Source organism: Dermacentor variabilis, chromosome 8 (assembly GCF_050947875.1).
Source record: "Dermacentor variabilis isolate Ectoservices chromosome 8, ASM5094787v1, whole genome shotgun sequence".
Lineage (NCBI taxonomy): Eukaryota > Metazoa > Arthropoda > Arachnida > Ixodida > Ixodidae > Dermacentor > Dermacentor variabilis.
Window position 1 is genome coordinate 22,876,775 of NC_134575.1, and position 20,618 is coordinate 22,897,392.

Genomic DNA, 20,618 nt, shown 5'->3' on the forward strand with positions numbered 1-20,618 from the left:
GAAAATATGGTACGTTATGCAAGTTTTCTGTTGCTCTCGTTTAAATGTGCAAAGGTTCCACAGAGTTTTTGCTGTGTTCATTTGGGCATCAGAATGGTAGAGGTGCAGCCGCACGAACTTGTTTAGGAGAGTCAAGGACGGGGGCTTAGGCCTGTCACATCTTTTTGTGAAGCAGCTAGTAAACCGGTTTTCTTTCTTTCGAGACGTGCATGACCCCTTTCTGCGCACAATATGCCAGTTACGACTGAGCAAGCATCTGCCGATGTACGTGGTCTGCAATTTAAGTATGCCTGGTGCTCTTCGAGGGTACCTAAGGGAAGTCGTTGACAGTGTCCGTTTTCTGTCCGTACGTTTTTCTAATGATTATCTCTTTTCGGTGTCGCGGAAGAAATTGTACAGGGATGTAGTTGACATGATTATGCCTGTTCCGATGTACAGAGCCATAAACAGTGGAGGACAGGGAAACGACGTGTTAAAGCATGTTAAGAAAATGCAGGTGCAGCCAAGCACTGAGCCACGAGTTCGATGCTTCAAAGCGGTACAAAAGCGCCTCTAGTAAACGCGGTGTTGCCTTAGAAACGAGCTGTTTCTAAGGCTCAGGCGTGCGTCGCTTGCTCAGGCGCACATTTCGTTGTCGCGCCGAACGCTGCGTTGCTCGACGCTCACCGCGGCCGATGCGGAGCGCGTAGTCGCTGCGCCGTAGCCCATTGTCTTACACCCCTTGGCGGGTCGACGGGAACGCTGTCGCGTTCCACTCTTCAAGGCGAAGCTTAAGCGTCCTCCAATTTTTACATTCCCTTTCACATTCATTTATGAAAGTTTCTTTTTAATGTTCTCAACTTTGCCGCTCGTGACATCGCATGCTCGGGCATCACATTTTTTTTTACTTTATTATCTTTTCGCTTTATCATATTTGCTGCCCATTTGTGACATTTTCGGCGGAGTAAGAAGAGCATCGGCGCATCATCGATCCTCGAAAGAAGAAGATGGAGCCGGGAGCTGTCCGCGTGCCAGTCGCGTTCGCAGGCGTTCTGAGTCGTATATGCCTGGTGTCCGTCACGACCGGCCTGCCGCACCGAGGCTTGTGAGTGCGCCCTTCCTACTGCAATACATCCAGGTGGCTTTAGCAATGACCCCCACGTAGCGTAGACTGGAGCGTAGCGCTTAACTGCTTCAGGCTGTATGAAGGTCGCGTAGATTTACGCCACCGCAAGGCTTGCTGTTTAATTGGGGGCCCGCCCATCGAAAATTTCGAGGCCTTAAAAGCGTCCTATTAAGCTGAGGTGTGAAAGTCCACTACTCCAACCCTTCTGGTTGCCCCGGTTTCGAGTCGCAGGCGTTGCTGAGCATTTTCCTCATCGGCGTTTCAAAAAATAATTGTCGGGTTACACGAAATCACAATTACACTAGCAATACGCTTTGGCCGAACTTATTGCGATTCAATTGGTGCGCTTCTTTTCTCATGACAAGGCTCCCCAAATGGTACACGCTCTTTCATCCTTACATGCATAACAAAAGAAGCTGTTCTCTACAGCTTTTGCGACATGTGAAAGCAATGTCTGTCAAGTATTCCTTCAGAATGTGAGCACCGGACTTTAAAAATTCTCGACTTACGCCTAGCACTTCTCTTTTTTTCGCCGACAGCTACATCGAAGTAAGCTACTGAAAACCGTAGACACACTTGTTATAATGAGGTAAGTGCGTATCTTATCTTCACATAATATTATTTGTACTACACTTAAGCAGTTACAGAAATGAAAAAGAAAGACAGGAAATAGGGGTGAACTTTTGCCAGGTCACACTGCATAGCGCAGGCATCGTGATGTCTAAGCTGACACGCAACTCGTGCTAGGGCTTTGCCGCGCCGCGGAGCGTCAGAGAAACAAACATTTCTCACTATCCTATACTCCGTCTGGAAACAAAGAAACAATCTCCATCCTCGAACCACTTATATTGGTGTCACAGGTACACTTCTAATCGCTATCGTGGCCGCTGTAGATTAAGCTCGATCGGAATCTGTGTGCTGCTATACAACCACTGTCGGATCGTGATCGCATCCAGTCCGATCAAGTTTCTCGACTGCGATCGCAGGCTGACCTTGCCGCCCTCTAGCGCAGTATTCTGAAAACGCTAAAAACAAAAGTGAAGGAAGACCAATAAAAATGTCTAAACCTTCTTATCGGCTACCGTAGCTGTAAAATTGAAACATTGTCCAAATTTAACCAAATTTTTCTAATCTGCATTTGTAGCCAAGGCACTATGCAGTTTTGAAAGTTGCAGACGATCAGTAGACTATAATAACCTCGATTTGTATCGTTGGACCGAGTAGCAGCGGCCATAGCCGATTGCGATCGAGAAATCCGACCCGGATCAGCCCCGATCGCGATCGGAAGCTTAAGTGTGCCATCGGAATTCTGGAAGGCGTTGTTGCTTAATCCAAATAGATACTTGATCACACAGTTTCGTAATGCTGAAAAGAGCTATAGCTGCAATAAGTGCTGTCACTCAAGTGTCTCGTGCAGGAAATTAAAAGACAGGAACTGGAATGTATGACCCTCTCTAACGTAATGGCCCTTTATTGGGGCTAACAGTATCAATAAACGAACAAATTAAAATTAGACATGCAGCACGGATAACGAATATTTTACAAGAGGTTAACAAGGAGGTGTATCTGACCCGACACGTAAGGCGTAGCACAGTTAACCACTGCTGTAATAAAACAACACAACTGATGCTAACGGAAGGGTAAGCAGTCAAGGGCAATAGAAAACTGTATATAAATCACAGCGTGTGTCATTGGCGTGAAGTTCTGCAGCCACTTTTACATCTAGTGCTGCCACTGAGGCAAACCTCTCACGCCCAACTCAACGAGTTATCGAGGAGGTGTTTCAATTAGAAAGTCAGTCAAAATCACTGCGTTTTCAGCTCTGGAGCTTTCTCCGTAGACTCCAGTCTTGGCAATCAGATCACGATTGCGTTTACAGATGCGATCACAGTACGCTCTTCATGCCTATGCGCATGCTCCTGCGCAGGCCCGACTTCAGCAAGGAGCACCCCATTGGCCCTGACAACAGGCTGCGCTGGCTGACGGCTGCCAGCCTGGCCACGTTCCTGGTCCTCTGCATCGCCATCACCGCCTACTTCATATACGCTGGTACGCACTGCTACTCTCGCATGGACGAAACACTCCGAACTAGATGAAGGGGGAGTGGTGGCATGTCTGTCGCTGCAGCTTGTCCCGTATTGTGTGCTGTGACTTTTCATTTTCGTTCGATCGTTGTTCATTCTAGATGTCGTCCACAGACGTTGTGCATGCACATCCATGTTATTTCCACACAGCACTTGCCCGCAACTTCGTGCCGCTAACTGCTTGTCGTACTCCCAACGGCGAACGCGACGTACAACACAGGGCGAAGTAACTCTTGAATATTTTTTTAATACATATGTTGAATGCGTCCGGTGATATAGGCCACCGCGTGAAACTTTCTCAGCGCAAAAAAAAAAAAGAAGTCGCAGTTTCGGCCGGAAGGCAGAAGCATCGATTGCGATGGGAAATTAGTGTACAGTTATACGAAGTAAGGATAGCAATTTTATGGGCCGCATGAACTTCGCTTATTAACTAAATTAGCCTTCCTCCCCTGGGCGCGCGAGATCAAGCCCTCATCCTCGGCACACTCTCACACGCTTTCACTCGCGCCTACAGCATGCGGTGCATGCCCACGGCGTTATCGCCGTTAGACTTTACAGAACAAATGCACCTGGAGTGCTGATATAACTTATATCGCAATAACAAAAAATTCTGGTACCTCGGCTTAACCTCGAATGTGCTCGACATACGGCAATAGTATCTGACCCCGCCCACGCCTTTGCCACTTTCCTTTTCTTCGTTCGTACTACAGGTCACTATAGCACGAACTATAGTTCACTATAGTTCATACGGAGCTCGTAGCTGGGCGGTTGTACTTACTTAGAGTGACGTTCGCTTCACTCCGCCAATCAACGCGCTGAGCCATGATATTGGCGTGGACTCCGAGATTAATCAGCCGTGCCCGTGTCATTTAGGTGGCAATAGTATCGGTACGGCGACCTTATTCTCTTCGATGAAATGACGCCATTGTCTTGTACGTTATATGATGCGGCATCTGTCTGCTGCAGCAGATGGCGGAAGCCGACGCATCGCATTTTAATGAAAGTCATAGCGAGGACCATGGGGAACGTCTACCTTCCGCAAGTGCTGGGAATACGAAGCTGGTAAAAGCATTAACTGGTCAGCGGTCGAGATCAGCAAAAGACGCTTCGAGTAGTGGTGAGACAAAGGCAAGGAAGAGACAAAGCCAGGTCATTACAAGCACAACCTGTAACTTTACAATAAAACAGAGGTTATAACAAAACAAAGAAAAAGAAAGCTAGGAAAAATGCTCAACTGAAACAGATCTACATCTCATAAGACAGTCATTGGTCACTCTCCCCGTTTCAATGAAAATGATATAAAGATCATTAGCACCGTCATACTTATTTATTTCTATATTTCTAAGATCACGTCTAATGATTTTGTTAATGAAATGCAGTGCCAGATTTTGAATTCGTAGCCTCACTATTTATATTTCGCTTCTGGTGATTCTGTTAAGCATTCCTACTACATTTGTATTGTGATTTTTCCTCTTTGATGACCACATGTCTTACACAAATTTCATGACACAGTTTTCTTTCCTTCTCTGTATGATATGTATTGTTTCCTGTGCTCATCTCTTGCACTGTTTGATTCTATGCTTTAGTATATTATATGAAATCCCTTTTGTTCGAGCCAAATCATTGGCTTGCAGTACTTGAATTCAATTAAATATATAACAGATGTAATTCCGGTACCTTAAGAGAACTGGCCCACTTATTTGCTGGAATTTTTGGGCTTCGATAGACACTAAATTTTGTGGGCTTTTCAGTAGGCTAAATTGATGGGTCTTTCCAGCCAGATTATTCAGATTATTTTTCGCATGCATTCGTTGAGAGAATTCAGCCGCCTTACGGAGCCACGCACCCTAACTGCGAGAACACTTGCTTTGCATGGTGCGTAGATCAAAACCCACCGATTCTTTCAACCTATCATAAACTTTTTATCGTCTTCCCGCAGGCTCGTCGCGACAAACATGTAAGTAAACGAAGAAAATACAGCACTTTTTCATGTTTGGCGGCGGCCTTTTATCCTGTGTAGTGTTCAGACGGCCTGTGAACGTGATGCTAGCACGATGCTAAGCACCGCAGTGCTGCCCGACAGCTAATTAAGCCGACATTTTCAGTGGAAATTGCAGGACATAGAAGAGCACGAACGCGACCCTTTGAAAACACTTCACCAATGTATTCACGTGAAATTATGTAGAACGATGGTTCATGCTGTTCGGTATAAAACTTCTGATGGCTAAATTTCAAGTTAAGCGACTTACCTGCTATTATATATATATATATATCTATATATATATATATATATATATATATATATATATATATAAAGCGCAATCAGTTCGCATGCGATCGGAAAATACGCGAACAAGACAATATTGTCTTGTTCCTGTATATTCCGCTTAATACAGTAGAAGTAGGACGATAGTAGAAGAGAACGAAAGGACAATTAGAAAAAGATTGTGAAATTCTGCAGTGTTCTTAATTATCGTGTTTACATGCCAACATTTTTCCAAAATTTTGTTATTCCTTGCGAGTGGTTTGACAGCCATTTTACGGGCAGCAGGCGGGTTAAGCAAGCAACGGGGTATAGCAGCAGTAGCAGGGCGACGGTAATAGCGGTCGCTTGCAAGAAAACAAGCACTGAAGTTAGATCAAGGCTGCACCACTGTTTAACATGTTTCCATTTTTTTGTGTGTGTTTAACCTGCCACCGGAGCAAGGAGTTTTGTAGTCCACGAAGGGTGTTTGTTTGCTTGCCTCTTTTCAGCCGCCCCTCGCCGTTACCCGCGGCTGATATCTCCGGGCGCACCCCGTGAGTAGACAGAAGATCATGTGTCACATTTTTTGACAGAGACTACAGACAAGCCTGACGTGCCATGCTCATGGCACATCGTTCTCGGTCACACTTTCACTTTTTGAATACGTGCTCAATTTCAAGCACACACCCTGTTCGCATATCAATAGGTACTTCCAGCACAAATGTAATTATGTGAAGTTTTAGAACCTGTTCGAAGCCTCTAATAGATGTTACTCTAGGGTATTCTATAGAGTTTTAGGTCTTACGCTCCCAATTCAAAAGGACTCAAGGGGCCTACAATATAGTTTGTGGCTTTTGCGTACGCTCAAAGCCGCTCGGGTATGCTATTTCTAAAGGTCCCTATTTATGGCTAGACGTAAACGAATCAACACAATTAACTGGCGGCCACTTCCAACACGTTTGTCTCCTGAATAAACCTTCGTTACTTATTTTGTATTCGCCTTTCTAGCTATAAGTGTCCAAGTACTACAACGTTTCGCAGAAAGATCAAGTCTTGAAGTGATTGCAGTGATCAAACAAGAAATGACACGGGAGCCAACATTCTAAAGAGGTGAATTGCTTTCCGCAAGCTCGCCTCCACATCTCTCGTTCAACCATTGTTGACAATATTTCCTTTAGTGACAGCATAGACTTGAATTTGTTCATCATGTACCCCGTACTCTGGACTTCTGTGGAAACATGAAAACCTTCCCATGTAGAAATTGGTGTCAAATGAAAATGCCGCTCGTGCCTCGAAAGCGTTTTCTCGTACGGCTTGATTTAATTGAATTATATGACTAATTGAAAATAGGGAAAATTTTGTTGGACTCGTTGTCTATCTCTCAGCGATGACTCTGCCAGAGACAGAGAAAGAGAGGGGGGGAGGGGTTCATTTTTTTAACTCTCAAAGGGCCGTTGATCGTGAAAAAATAAAAACTCGCGAGCTCACCCTATGTCTTGGTTCTACAATATTTGACAAGCATTCTGAACATCTTCAACAAGGCCTTGTACCAGCAAAGGGGCCTAGCTCTTTTTCCCACACCAAAAGTAAACAGTGCCATATTTCGCCTCGTCCGTTTAGCATCATTAGACATTTCAGGGTCCTTAGCATCCTCCTCTTTTCATCTCGTGGAATTGCTGCTGCATCAGCAGAAATAATTAGCAGCTTCTCTTCTCTTGGCAGCGCCAGCCGATGAACGAGGAGCCACAGGTAACCATGCTTTGCACGTGCAAATTATAATGCATGCATAGGCAGTGTGCACGCACTTTCCACTATGCCAACTCATCGCCTCAAAACGCGATTGATACTCATTCATGGATCGTGTTGATACTTATAGCTCTCAACACGATAACTGACGTCCATCATCCTACACTCTTGAACAAATGTACACCCTTTGGGATGTATATTTGCCACACAACGATAATCTTCATCTGTCTTGCTTGCGTTTCCTTTCTTAAAAACCCTGCGCTCGCTACTTTCCTGTCGAGAATGCTCTGTAATGCTGATAGCGCGCATGCCGTTCGTGACTTGGAAGTACCGGGCTCTTGGCATTAAAGAAAGGAAATGCGGACAAGACAGATGACGTTTATTGTCGTGCGGCAAGATACGACCCAAACGGCGTAGTTTTGCTTAGGAGTGTATGCATGAAACGGCGCTGGAGGTGTTTCGTACACAACGGAGCTACCGAATGCGCTTTCATTAAGCAGAAACAACTCAGTGCTGAGCTGTCGCACTGCCAATCGAATTTCAACCTATCGTGCGAACTCAGCGGCTATGACGTTACGCTGTATAGAGTTGGAGGTCGCGGCCTTGAACCCTGCCGCGGTGGTAACATTGCGATGAAGGTGGAATGCAAAAAAAAGAAACAAATAATAATAACTCTTGTATAACGTGCATTGTGCGCACGTTAAAGAAACCAAAGTGGTCAAAGTTATGCCTCAGTCCTGCACTCTATTTGTGTACCTTATAATCGCATCGAAGTTCTCGCACATAAATCGCCAGAGTTTAATTTTTAACCATTAACTTTGCATTCCGTACAGCAGTTAACCATGCATAATGAGTCTTAATAGCTTTTATAATAAATGTATTAATAATTACATGGTCTGGACGCTTACAGGCCATTTATACTTGAAGTGTCCTGAACGTCTCGCAAGGCTTGTACTGTTAAAGATAAACGCAAGAAAACACCTCATCGCCTTTGCAGATGCGCAGCCCTTGGTGCCACCGAAGAAATGGGTGATCTACCGTAAGTGTGCCCTGTACAGGGAAGGTGTCCTTCCTGCAGATTCTCCAGTACATACCCATTCGAAGAAAAAGGGTCTACAGCGATAGCTGACACTGGAGTAAACACCGTATCCAACAGTTTACTTCATCTCCGAGAGTTCTCTTATTACACGAAGGCTTACGTTCGCAACGCATGGTTGTACACTCTCAGATAAAAGTTTGCCCCCATTCAGAGCTTATCTGGTTCCCAAGCAATCATCATTTATCTTGCTTACATTTATTTTTCTTTAACGCCGTGTTCTTGGTCTGCTTTTTGGTCATTACATGACTGGGACATGGTGCCATCGTAGCAGACCACTGGCCTCCCCGCATTTCGGAGCGACAGGCTGGGCATATTGAAAAAAAAACAGGAGGCTATGTTGCGAGTCATCAAGGAAGGTTCACTTCTTTAACCACTTGCCTTCGTGCATTTGAAGGGCCCCTCGCCACGTTTGGGCACAGCAAACGGAGAATCGCGGTGCGTCCACGTGATGACGATCGTGACTGCAAAGTGTGAAACCGCTCCATGACGCGAAGACGGCTGCAATTTAAAACGAAAGTCCGTGCGCCCTTCCTCGTTAAGGAGCCCCTGCCGCTTCCTTACGGTATATTCGGCTGGTCGTTTTCGAGAGCTCTGTCGCGCCCGGCGCCGCGCATTAAACTCGGTTTTTCGAAATCGAGCGCTCTGTACACATTCGGCTGGTTCTCTCAAAGCTCCGCACTCTGGGTCAAAAGAGCTCGGAGGGGCGCGACGGAGTTCTGACGGAGTTCCGGTCACGTGGCTGCTGCAACTTCCGTTGTTGTCGTGACGTCACATGCGGCGGCATTCCTTGGCGCCTACTGATGACAGGCTTACGTGTTTCCTCTTCCGGCCTCTCGTTGCTCTAGCGAGCGGCTTCACTTTCGGCTCAGGCAGGCTTTCTCGAGCTCCAATGAAGAGCGCGTTCAGCATCGTTGCAATCATCGCGCCAGAATGCAGTACTGGGACCAGCCGAATGTACCGTTAGGAAAAATGGAGGTAACGCGTGTAAATTCTCGTATGTAAACCGCAGTGCATGCAAAGTCACCAATTATGGCGCGTGACTTCCGTAAATCATCCTATAATGAACGCAGGAAACCGCCACTTGAGCGGCGTTCTAATTTCGCTTTAGGAAGTATCGCAATCGTCGGTGAATTTTTCTTTTTCTCTAGTGCAGTTACTCCAGTTAAATCACAAAGCCGCCTCTAGTTATGAGAACTGCGCTCATGCAGCGCTTTATTTACGCATATGTTGCCGGTCGACGCATCGGTGAACAGACGACCACGCGCTACTCTGGCGCCATCTCGTAGCTGTCACGGCAGAGCCCGTCTTGCGCAGCACTATACGCTTTTCTCGTCATCCTCTCGTCGTACTCTCCTCCTCCGCTTTCCTCCTGGCGCTCTCTTCGCTATCACCGTCTTTCGTCACCCGCTGCGCTCCACGTTCGCTCTTTCATCCTTTGTTGTGCTCGGGCACTCGGTTACGCCGAGGCACGCCGACGCTCAACGCAGGAAAGGGCGCCTAAGAGCTCTGCTCTAAACGGAGGCACAGCTCGTGGCGTAAGCTGCTTCAGGGAAGGAATTTCACTTGCGGACGCTTCTCCAGACGAAAAGAGAGAGGCCTACGTCGCCAATGAAGCCCGCCTCCGTCATACATGGTGATACGGCGTTTCAAATTCTCATATATGTTCTAATAATGAACCAATTTAAAAAAAATAATCATGAGCCATTCCACACTGTGAAGGTAGACGACCAGCGAAGCTGTTTAGCATAGGACACAGAGGTGGCACAGAATTCTGAACAATGGTACGAACTCATTTGCGACGAGCTTTATATACATTCGCGTGGACGGCGGGGCCGTCACCCCGAAGAGCCGGAGAAAACTAGAGAAGCGTGACGTTTCGATGAAAGCGCCACCACGGAAGAGCAGAAGGAAAGAAAAGTTGATACGCAAGCGCACTGAATGCCGGCAAAGAGAGGGCGGCGCGAGCGTAGACATGGCCGACGCGAGTCAAAGTTTTCGTATCTGTTCTTATCAGCTTAATATCTGATACGGCTTTTATTTGGACCCAAGATATTGAACTTATTTATGCATGTTGGCGGAGTCCTTGAAGCCTGCTTCACCTCCGCCGTAGGTCGGCCCGGTACTGCAGTATCTCCGGGATCGGCCCACGGTTTTTTTTGCACGCGCAGACCGAAAAATGCACGGAATCGTAGCCATATATGCACAGCTTCGCTGTAAAACATTGTTGCAATAACACGCTCTCTACACGGCGCTCCACAATAGTTGGTCTATAACGAAAGCTTCTAATGAAGCCTCCTGTAACGTTCCTTAATGCTATACCGTGAAGTCGATATATACCGACGCGTTTTCTCTACTAGACGACGCCCCGATTCGTGTGACGCCCAACGTGCTGCTGTGTGCGACCAGCGGCCGCGGGACCGAGAAGCTGTCCGAGGCCCTGGACGCCTACTGCACGCACGTCATCTACACCGGACCGCTCGCCATAAAGCGCACGCCGGGAAGCGGCAACCTGTTCGTAGATGTCCGAGGTATGAGAGGCGAGAAAATACCCGACTCACTGTGAGGTCTGCAGGAAATTTGATGAACGCATGATTATCCTACGCGCTTGCCCTTTGATGAAAGTTTTCCCTTTGAAGCCCCTTTCTAAACACATGGAGGAAGGAGTGAGTCGTCTTCCTTGGCATTCACTGAATTTAGGCACTTGAATGTAGTTAGCGTGCGCGCGTGCGTGCTTGGGTGTATGCGTGTGCGTGTGTGTGTTGGTCGTTGTCGAATTCTTAAGTGAGCAGTTCTTATTTTGTGCATTTCAATCGCACAAATTAAAGAAGAATCTTGGTTCAGTTTTTGGCAACATATTAAGCAGTTCTCTCGTAAGTTGCTTAAAAAGCAAAGTAGTGTATATGGCTTCTCAATATTCTTGGACGTGGACGGCGGTACCGTCACCCCGGAGAGCCGGGGAAAACTAGACAAGCGTGACGCTTCGATGAAACCGCCACCATGGGAGAGCAGAAGGAAAGAAAAGTTGATACGCAAGCGCTCTGAATGCCGCCAAAGAGAGGGCGGCGCGAACGTAGACATGGCCGACGCGCGTCAACATTTTAGTATCTGTTCTTATCAGTTTAATATCTGATTCTGCGTGAAGTACCGTCTCAAAATATTTGAAGACCACTTTTGGTGATAAACTTCAGGCAGCAGGCTTCAAAGTTACCATACGGAGGCCTATCCTCAGCGCGATGTAAAGCAGGAACATTTATCAAATACGAGCAAAAACCATGTTTATCGGCGGCACCATATCGCCAATTTATACACAGAGTTGTTAACGCTCAGATTTCTAAGATGAGCTTTGGTGCTTGCTTTTCACCATTACTGTAATAGAAGGGGTTTAAAATCACCTGCCGCAGGTATAGCCCAATTATACCATAGATCTGGATTGTACTCAAAGCGGCAGAAATAATTTATGATAAATTGAAATACAGAATCCACTAACGAAAATTGACTAACTGATCGTTCTAACTAGTAATTGTAGTTGGTGAGCTTTGAAGTCAAGGCATCCGTATGATAGACTAATTAGTTATTGCGTCAACTCTAAAGGCTGTAAACACGGGACGAGCACATCTTTCACGGAAAATTTTGTCTTATGAAGTTTTGTACGCACGAATTAGCAACACAGAAATAATGGAAACGCTCGTAATTGTTCTAGTTATAACTTCTCTGCAATAGCAACGCAAATTTCCAAAGAAGTAATAACCTGGGTAAACATGGAAAAATCTCGGGCACAGTCCCAACACCTTCCACTTCCCCTGCGGTACATGTGCAACGTATATTATGCATTGTGGCGTAGCGATGCATTTCTTCAACACGGTACATACGCTACAATTTAATGTTGTGCTCTTCATTCAGTACTGTAAACATTGACCACGCGATTGCTGCTTCTCACACATCCTGTTACGACCGCGGGGCCGACGGTATATACAAGAAACTTGCAGCCTTACAGCCTTGATTGATGCTAGCAAAGCAACAAGTAGGTTAAAGCGCACTGCCTATGGCACTGAGGGGGGCGCAGACACACGTAATTACCAAATGAACGTGCGGCAACACGAAATAAATGAGCGAATCGCCAATGCTTTGCGGCGACGCAGACAACGAGGGCTACCGCGTGTTCGCCGGCCTGTCCAAGACCCACGAGCGGTACGTGTCGTTCCACTGGAAGGCGGCCTCGTGGAACGAGGGCGACGTCCTCCAGGCGCTCGTCGCCTACCTGCGCTTCAACCGGCTGCGAGGCATCGAACTCGTCATGAGCAGCCACACCGAGAGGAGCAAGCTCGTGCGATTCTGCGAGGTAAAACGCGAACGCCGCCGCCTGCAGTTGGCCGCGCGAAAGCTTCTACACCTCCGTATTAGGAAAACATGGCATCCGAGATTGACAGACACACGCCCACACGTTACCACATTTAGGATGCCATGTACGAACATCTGGGCAGTACAGCGAAGGCTAGTCGGCCAACCAGTGCCTATAGCCGGCTGGGTGTAACGCATAACGGAGGATGAGTCGATCATTGGACACTAACTAATCCTCCTGTGAACGTCGGCGTGGTGCCATCCATACGCCGGTGATGGAACCACCACCTTCTGGTTCTCCTTTCCGGAGGGATAGCGCCAACCAAAGTTCTTACTGCCCTGAACCGAGTTGTTGAGATAGAGCGTAAAGTGCTCACGAGCGTGTATAGCAGGAGCGTTGTAACGGGAATATGAGGCTACGCTCATTCACCAAACCACAGCACTAGCCAAGGTTAGTGGTAACGGCACGAGTAGGTGGACTCGCCGGTTGGTGATTTCTTGAGCTGTGGCGCAGATAACTACAGTGACAAGGTTACACCACACAAAAACAGTGAGGGGGGTGTTTGTGTGTTTGCATGTATACATCCTTGCGATTTTTTTAATATCTCACGAGCGTCGACAGCACGGCGCATCAGCGGCCTTGTAGAGGCGAGTGGTGGCGGGATCGGTGACAGTATATGCGAGGGCGCGCAAGGATATTTCTAGCTCGAACGTATCGTGCTGCACTGTTCGCTTAAATGCCTTATTACTACAAGGCCGCCGGCACGCCGTGCTGTCGACGCTCGCGCGATATTAAAAAAATTCAAGAGTACTCCGTCTGTATAGCACTGGCGCCAAAAGAACGTCTTACTGTCATGTTTGTCGCTGTTTGTTTCGTTTACTTATATGAGGCTGCTTAATGTAGGTTTGAGAAGTTGATCCAAGGTAAATTAAGGCAGCCTGGTCGCTACGCGCTGACACGGTCATTGCTCTTTGAAACCGAAATACTAGCTTCCGCAGACATGTCCATTCATCACGCTGGAAGTTGTCGCGACAAAAACGGCGAGTTTCGCCAACCCTTTCGCATGTATATCCGTACCATAACTCTCGCGCGATTTCAAATAAATTGTTAACTTGAACGGCGAAGAAAAAGATTTATGAGAGTAGACGGCTCGTCGACCTAATAAGGGGAATGGGTTTGCGTGCTAAATAACTTTCTCCCTCTTCACGTTGTGCCTTGCCTCTTCCTCTCCGACTGTGCAGAACTTCGTGCAGAAGATGAGGACGAATGCGAGCCTCATCTTGCGGGTACAGAAGACGGTGCAGCTCAACAAGATACTCTTCAAAAAGCTGGCCAGGCAAGACATTATCTTGCTATACTTCGCGATCAATGTTCTTTGAAGCGCGTCGCTAAAGTGAGACGTTCACCTTCCGCTGAATTTTGCTGCGATGTCACAAAAATTGTCGCTAGAATTTTTCAGTAAATTTTAGGTAACGTAGGCGCTTTTGGAACGCTATAATGCCCGCTAGCATAGCGTAAATCATTACCGACACATGTTAGTTTTGTCTGAGGTCCGTGTGAGTGAGACATAAGCAGTGAATTCACCAGCAGTGTGTAGTTGGATTTTACATTACCATTTTACTTTTACGTAACAATGAACGATGACAGCTGAAATTTGGTGTTTACCCTGAGATCAGGTTCTGAAGGCAGCCTCATTCAAAAGAACACAAGCAATCTGATTTTCCTAGTATGCAAAGACACGCAGTGGCCCACATTATGCTTAACATTTTTTCGTTCGCGGCGCTCCTCAAACGAGAGCGAAATTCTGCGATATGCACAAGATCGCATGTCAACACGGCAATGACAATTACGTCACATGGATGCAGGTCAGTACGACACTTTCGTTCCTTAGTTCACGTACCTGAAGGCTTTTCGCAGTACTGATTTTGTCTAAAACCCATGGGAAAAGAAAGCATTGTGTTGACGTCATGGCCGCCATTTGCTTACGCTACCTCATGTGTGCATGTTCATGACCACCTTACGAGAAATTACCTGAGCTGCGCCGAAAGGCACTTTTTATGTGGCATACACGCGTCATCTAGCGGTGACGCTGTAATGACAATATAGGTGATTGGGCTTAAGTTTGCCACTGCTGGAGAACAGCGACCAAACGCACTCCGACGTGTGGTCCACCTGCAGTCTGCCCGCATACCTGATCCTGGAGACGCAAGCGGTGAACCTGCCCGGCCTGCAGACAAGACGCTTCCCGAACGCGTACCAGCCTTTCGCTGGCTCGCACAAGAACGACATCTACATGGCATGTATACTGCGTACCTCAAGTGCGCAAAAAACACAGTCGCTTCTCACACTTTCTATTATCGTATATGATGTCACTTGGAGGAGTCAATCAATTTATGGGGTTTTATGTGCCAAAAACAATTTCTGATTATGAGGCACGCAGTAGTGGGGGACTCCGGAAATTCGGGCCACCTGGGGTTCTTTACCGTGCACCTAAATCTAATAACACGGGTGTTTTCGCCCCCATCCAAATGTGGCCGCCGAGGCCGGGATTCGATCCCGCGACCTCGTGCTTAGCAGCCCAACACCATAACAAGCAACCACGGCGGGCCTGGGAGGAGTCATACGTCATTCCTTTCCGCCAGTAGGTTTAGGCAGTATGTATTTTTGTTTTGTTGCAGTATCTTTGTCTCAAGCAATATATCGTTTTATCAGGCTTTGGCTCTGTCATTTAGCGCCGTTACCTACTTTCGCTCACTGCCAGTTTCCTGCTAAAATTAGTAATTGAACATTAGTTATATGTTTCATAATTTGTTTCCGATAACTTCAAGTTTAATATTATGCCAAAAATGACTGAGCTATGGCTATAATACTTAATACTGGAGGAGCACTGCACAAAGACAAAACAAGAAACTTGTGCGCTGCCCCAACCCCTTAGTATTATGAACGCATAATAACTTGCTCAACTATCGACCTTGTTGAGTTATGAACCGACTCAAAAAAAATAAATGTCAAATTGCACTGTTCCAAAAAAAAAAACGGTGAGAAAAACAAAATGGAAGCATGACAGGGCTCAACAGAGGTCGAAAGCGAACAAACCTGCAGCAGCACAGACACGGAGGCAGCCTTGGTGGTTTTAACTCTTCCGCAATATCATAAGGCAGCACACCTAGCCACACTTCAAAAAATTTCCAATGACTCCAATGGCACATCTCTTGCTATATGCATAGTGGAAGAAGCTACGTACCTTAATATCCGTAAAGCAATATATCTCAAAGTGGAGGGCTAAAAGCAAGTTACTGATCTATTGAGCTTTTATTTTGGATACCAACAAAAGACAATAAATCATGATAAGTGCAGAAATTAGGCGTGTGATCTGCGAGCCGCCCTAAGGCCCTTGCAACAGCGCGGACACCTGATCTATCTCCTGGCTGCGTAGAGGTACCGGCTGTGGCAGGTGCACCCCTGGCGTCGTCACCTGCACCTGGACAACGTGTGCTTCACCATTTCCATGGCCGTCATCAAGGCCCGCAAAGCACCCACCAGAAACAGAGTACTCGAGTACTCTTACACCAGCATCAAGGAGGTACTGGGCCCCTCTCCGTGTAGTGGTAATGGGGGCGGGGGCAGGAGGGGGGGCGGTGCTATTTAAGTGGTGTCCAAGTCCAAGTCCCAGAGATGGCTCGACGGCCGTGAATCTCAAAGGACGTGATTTTGCTGATTGCTTACTCCGGAAGCAATTGCAGAACCGAAAACACGTTATGGACGTCACTTTTTGACCATAATTTGTTACAGACGCTTCCGCGTGCACGAACAGAGAGATGAAAAATCGTTGCACTGAGGAAGCTGGCCGAACATTTCGCTTTGCTGTGTAGTGGTGATATAGTGGCCACAACTCATATACTGTCATCACACCAGTGTGATAACGTCGCCCCAAACAATGCTGGTAAAGTGGGTTCAGGCTTTCTTAGCAAACTGATGGCAACTGCGAACGGAAGTGTTTAGCTTTTTAAATGTTTTTTGTTGCATTTATTTAATGCGACAAACTGGTTCAACCACACGAGTTGAGTGCTTTGCTGAGCCGGTTGACACATAACTCACGTTAAATGTAAAACGGGGTCACGTAGGTAGTTGTCACGACAAACGCTGACTTTTGTTATAACCTGGCGTCCGAGATCTGCAGGCAACAGCGGGCGCCGCTCCATTTCAGAGGCCTTGGTTAAAACCGAAGCAAATTTTCTTGTAAAACATTCTAGAGAAAAGCCTAGCGCTGGTGTTTATGAAAGCTGCAAGCATACCGGTTCAGCCAACGTGATAATGATATGGTTAGTAAATTAATTTTCCTAAACTTCGTCTCTGGCTTAGCGACTTTGCAGATCGACCATTTTCAACAAAATAATTCGGCGCGATTATGCATGTGTGATCACGCATGTGCGCCTTTCCGAAAAAAAAAAACAGGATATCTTCAACGTTTCGGCCAATCAAGGCGCCGTTGACTCATTGTAACTATAGCCAACGCAACTTCTAAATCCCCCAACCGTGACCATCCTTACCGCAGCAGTTGGGCAATCGCATCAGCGCATTTCAATCGAATATAAATTTAGTGCAAAACTCCATGTTTAAAACCGTTAATTGCCAAACCACTGCAGAACTATTCCTGACAAACTTAAGCAGCACTGTTAAACCGCGCAATCGAGGGAGGACGGGTAAAGATATTAAGGCTGAATAAAGGGAAAATCAGACATCCACCCGTTCGTAGCCATTGCTACAAAGAAACTCATACGCGTTCCTCGAAAGAAAAGCCTCAGAGTTAAAGAAAAAATTCGTCCTGGTCCGGGGCTCGAACCCGGGACCACCACCTTTCCGGGGCAGCCGCTGTACCATCTGAGCTAACCAGGCGGCTAGCAGATGGCCGGGCGAAATCGAATTTGTCGACAACACGAAGAAAAGGCAAACGTTTGACATAGTAGTTCTGCGGAAACCCGCAAGGTGGAGAGAAGTAATAAATAAAGGTTGGGTCATCGCGTGTACACTTCAGGAAGAGTAAGAACGCTAGTGGTCGCAACCGTTCACCTCTCCTCTCTGCAGCCCTGCGTGCAAAGCTCCATGAAGAAAGGCGTCGACTGGAGGGCGCTGTCACGGTTCCGCGAGAACCGAACTACCTACTATGCCTACGACAACAAGCAGACCTTCACCAACAAGGTGTGCATTATAGTGCCAATTCGAAGCCCATGGGCAGAGAAGGCTGTGTTGATTACGTTTTTTCATTGGTTTTAACGCCCAATACCTACTTTTGTGTTATTATTCTTCGTCTAGTTCTTTCTTTAAAGGGAGGATAGGGGAGGCTTGGCCTTCGCGCACATTGTCCACCACACAAACAATATGACACGTCTCGCAAACCATATAACACCTTATTCACACCGTTGTCATCCACCACGTAACGTCACAGCACCAGCGCACGCCAAGTTGAGAACGTTACCTCGCCGATTTCTCCACAAAAAGAGAGAGAGAGAGAGACATCGGCCAAAATCGCCGTAGTAAAGCTTTCGAAATGAAACCGGCTGTCTCCTCACGACGGTGCCTCCATTGTGATGGGACGCAGCGGAAGACGGTTGCGTATAACTCACGACTGGGTCCTCCCATACACACAAAAGTCCGCGCATTTGTTAGGTACTGCAAATCTATTTTGCGAGAAGAAGCTGTTCAATACCAAGTACAACACAAGCACATAAAAGCAGTTCCACGCTTACGCATACGCACCTTGCGCGTCAAAAACTTACGGACGGCACCCACGAAGCCGCGTCCAGCGCTTCAACCTCTTCCCTAATATGGATCGTCAGCTGACCCAAAAGAATACTCTTATACACGGCGTATAGTTGGTGCGTGTTAGTCCCTGTGACCTGTTTACATGCGTAAAACCTGCTCTTTCACTGCGTGTGTCGTTCCTCAAATAATGAACGCCTTTTCGCGCTCCTGCATCGCAGCTGTGGCGGTTGGCGCACGAGTTCCCGCGCTACTGCATCGCCGCGTATGACGTCGAGAAGGACGACTTCGAGGGCGTCTGTCCTAAGAAGAGCGCGCCCCTGCTACGCGTCGTCAAGAAGCTCGTCACGTCCTCCCAGCGAGCACGGCTGGACTGACGCGCCGAGCCCGCGCGTGGTGGTCCCGGTCCTTGTCCGCCAAGTGGTCGGGGAGGACCGGGGGCCGAGACCGCTCGTTCGGCACGATGGCGATATCGGACGCCAGCGCTTCGCGTCACTCTTTCCTTCTCTTTTTGTATCTTTCTTTTTTTTGTAAAGCAAGAAAGTATCGGAAACTACGCCTTCGCTGCGTTTAACTTCCGTGCCAGCTTCATAGTTGTCGTATACGCACGATCGCACGCGTTCGTAGTCAGTCGATTTTGTTTTCTTAGTACTTAATTTCCCTTTGGGCATACTAAAGAGTACCGACCAAGGCGCAGGCATCGAGGCACATATGACGGTAACTGATTTCGATATCGGTAATAAATGTGCATTCATGCTGCTACATTGTACTTAAAAATAACGAAAAGCCCATCGTAAATTTCTCTTACAGCAAAGCTGTTCAGGAGATTTCTGAAACCACTCTCGTGCGGCGACAGTGACAGAAGACAGCTGCATGCAGTGGCATGGTCAGTATATCGGATGTCAGCAAGAAATCCGAAGCGAGCAGCCTGCGTCGGAACCCAAAAGCGCGGCCTTGGTGTCGGTGAGAACTTGCCGCCGGACAGTGATCCTATGGATACACCATCACTAACAGCTGCAGCTATGCGACCGAATACCAGGCTGCAGGAAGGCACACCCCGACGTCGGTAGCGCAACACACCGGAAAACGCGTCGCGTGTAACAGTAAAAAAGTGCTCAACTCGGAAATAGCGAAGCTCGGTTATAGCGAATGAAACCCCAGCATATTTTCCCTGAAATGCCTGCAAAATCTTCAGGCAGTGGTAAACCAGGACTCCGAGACTTGCGAAGCGGGTCAGAACTGCATAGCACAGCTTGCCACTGTAGCTGACGCATACGAGTCACCCGGGTTGGATACTTTTCGTCGGGATGGGACTAGAGAATTACGTACTGCTGTCGTATTTTGAAACGTGCTTCGTCGTCCTCTTCCTCTAGGTGACAGCACAAAGAGTAAGCTTACTAAACACAAGCGACGCTCCCACGGACTATGGGATTTCCTTTGCCGACCGCACACTAGACATAACGGCGACGGGGTCATCCTCCTATAGGCTAGTGGACTGTGCCAAAACGTTGTACTTGACGACTTTTAGACAGTGGCATGCATCGCACTGCACAGTATAACAATGCTGCCCCTGCCCTCTTGTCGGAGATAGCGCCGTCAATTTGAAGGTCAGGTCTTGATAACAGTGGCATATACCGAACTTGTGAAGCGAAATAAACATCTGAACGAGCACTTGTGGCAGCCCTGTTTTCTGTACACACTTTCAGCGACGTGCGAGCTGTGGACGTACATTAAAATTTGAGTGAGTGGTTGCAGCATTCCTCACATCACTTGACCCTTGATTACGTGTGCCTTTATTTTTTGTCTAATTTCTCCTTCTGACGACCTTTCCTATCCCTGTTTTTATCCTTTCTGTCAATTTTACGAAGTAGCATGCTTTGTAGTATAATATGGCTCGCGGCTTCAGATTTCATTAAAGTCTATGCCGACTATTTCGTTCTTCAAGCAAGAGCACTCAGTGTAGATCGGTCTGCTTTCTGTGAGCTTGCTTCACTCGCATGTTCCGACACCCATTGTGCGCGTCCCCTGTCATCATATTTACCTACGTTACTATGACATTTTGTCTAGGTGTCCATTCTAAGCTTGGCTATCCCACACAACATGCGTACAACATGAGCATCACTTCTGTAGGACGCTAGTTGGCTCAAGGTTATCCTATGAAATTACCGCATGAATGAAACAAATGAGCACCACGCAAGAAAACAAGAAATGCGCAATCTAAAAAATGATCAGTTAGTAGA

At 47.2% G+C, this 20,618-nt stretch overlaps 1 protein-coding gene and 1 pseudogene across 1 annotated transcript; both read left to right on the forward strand.

Moving 5' to 3' along the window:
- The first annotated feature begins 749 nt into the window (after positions 1 to 749).
- LOC142589812 (uncharacterized) lies at positions 750 to 20,097 on the forward strand. The gene is made up of 12 exons (XM_075701388.1): positions 750 to 1,084; positions 1,645 to 1,694; positions 3,033 to 3,154; positions 5,944 to 5,988; positions 8,178 to 8,219; positions 10,637 to 10,807; positions 12,419 to 12,618; positions 13,860 to 13,954; positions 14,797 to 14,914; positions 16,055 to 16,201; positions 17,704 to 17,817; positions 18,600 to 20,097. Exons 1-12 carry the CDS (start codon positions 830 to 832, stop codon positions 18,753 to 18,755), a joined length of 1,515 nt encoding a protein of 504 aa, XP_075557503.1. The 5' UTR covers positions 750 to 829; the 3' UTR covers positions 18,756 to 20,097.
- Positions 10,252 to 10,432, forward strand: LOC142591755 (U2 spliceosomal RNA; annotated as a pseudogene).
- Positions 20,098 to 20,618: the final 521 nt, after the last annotated feature.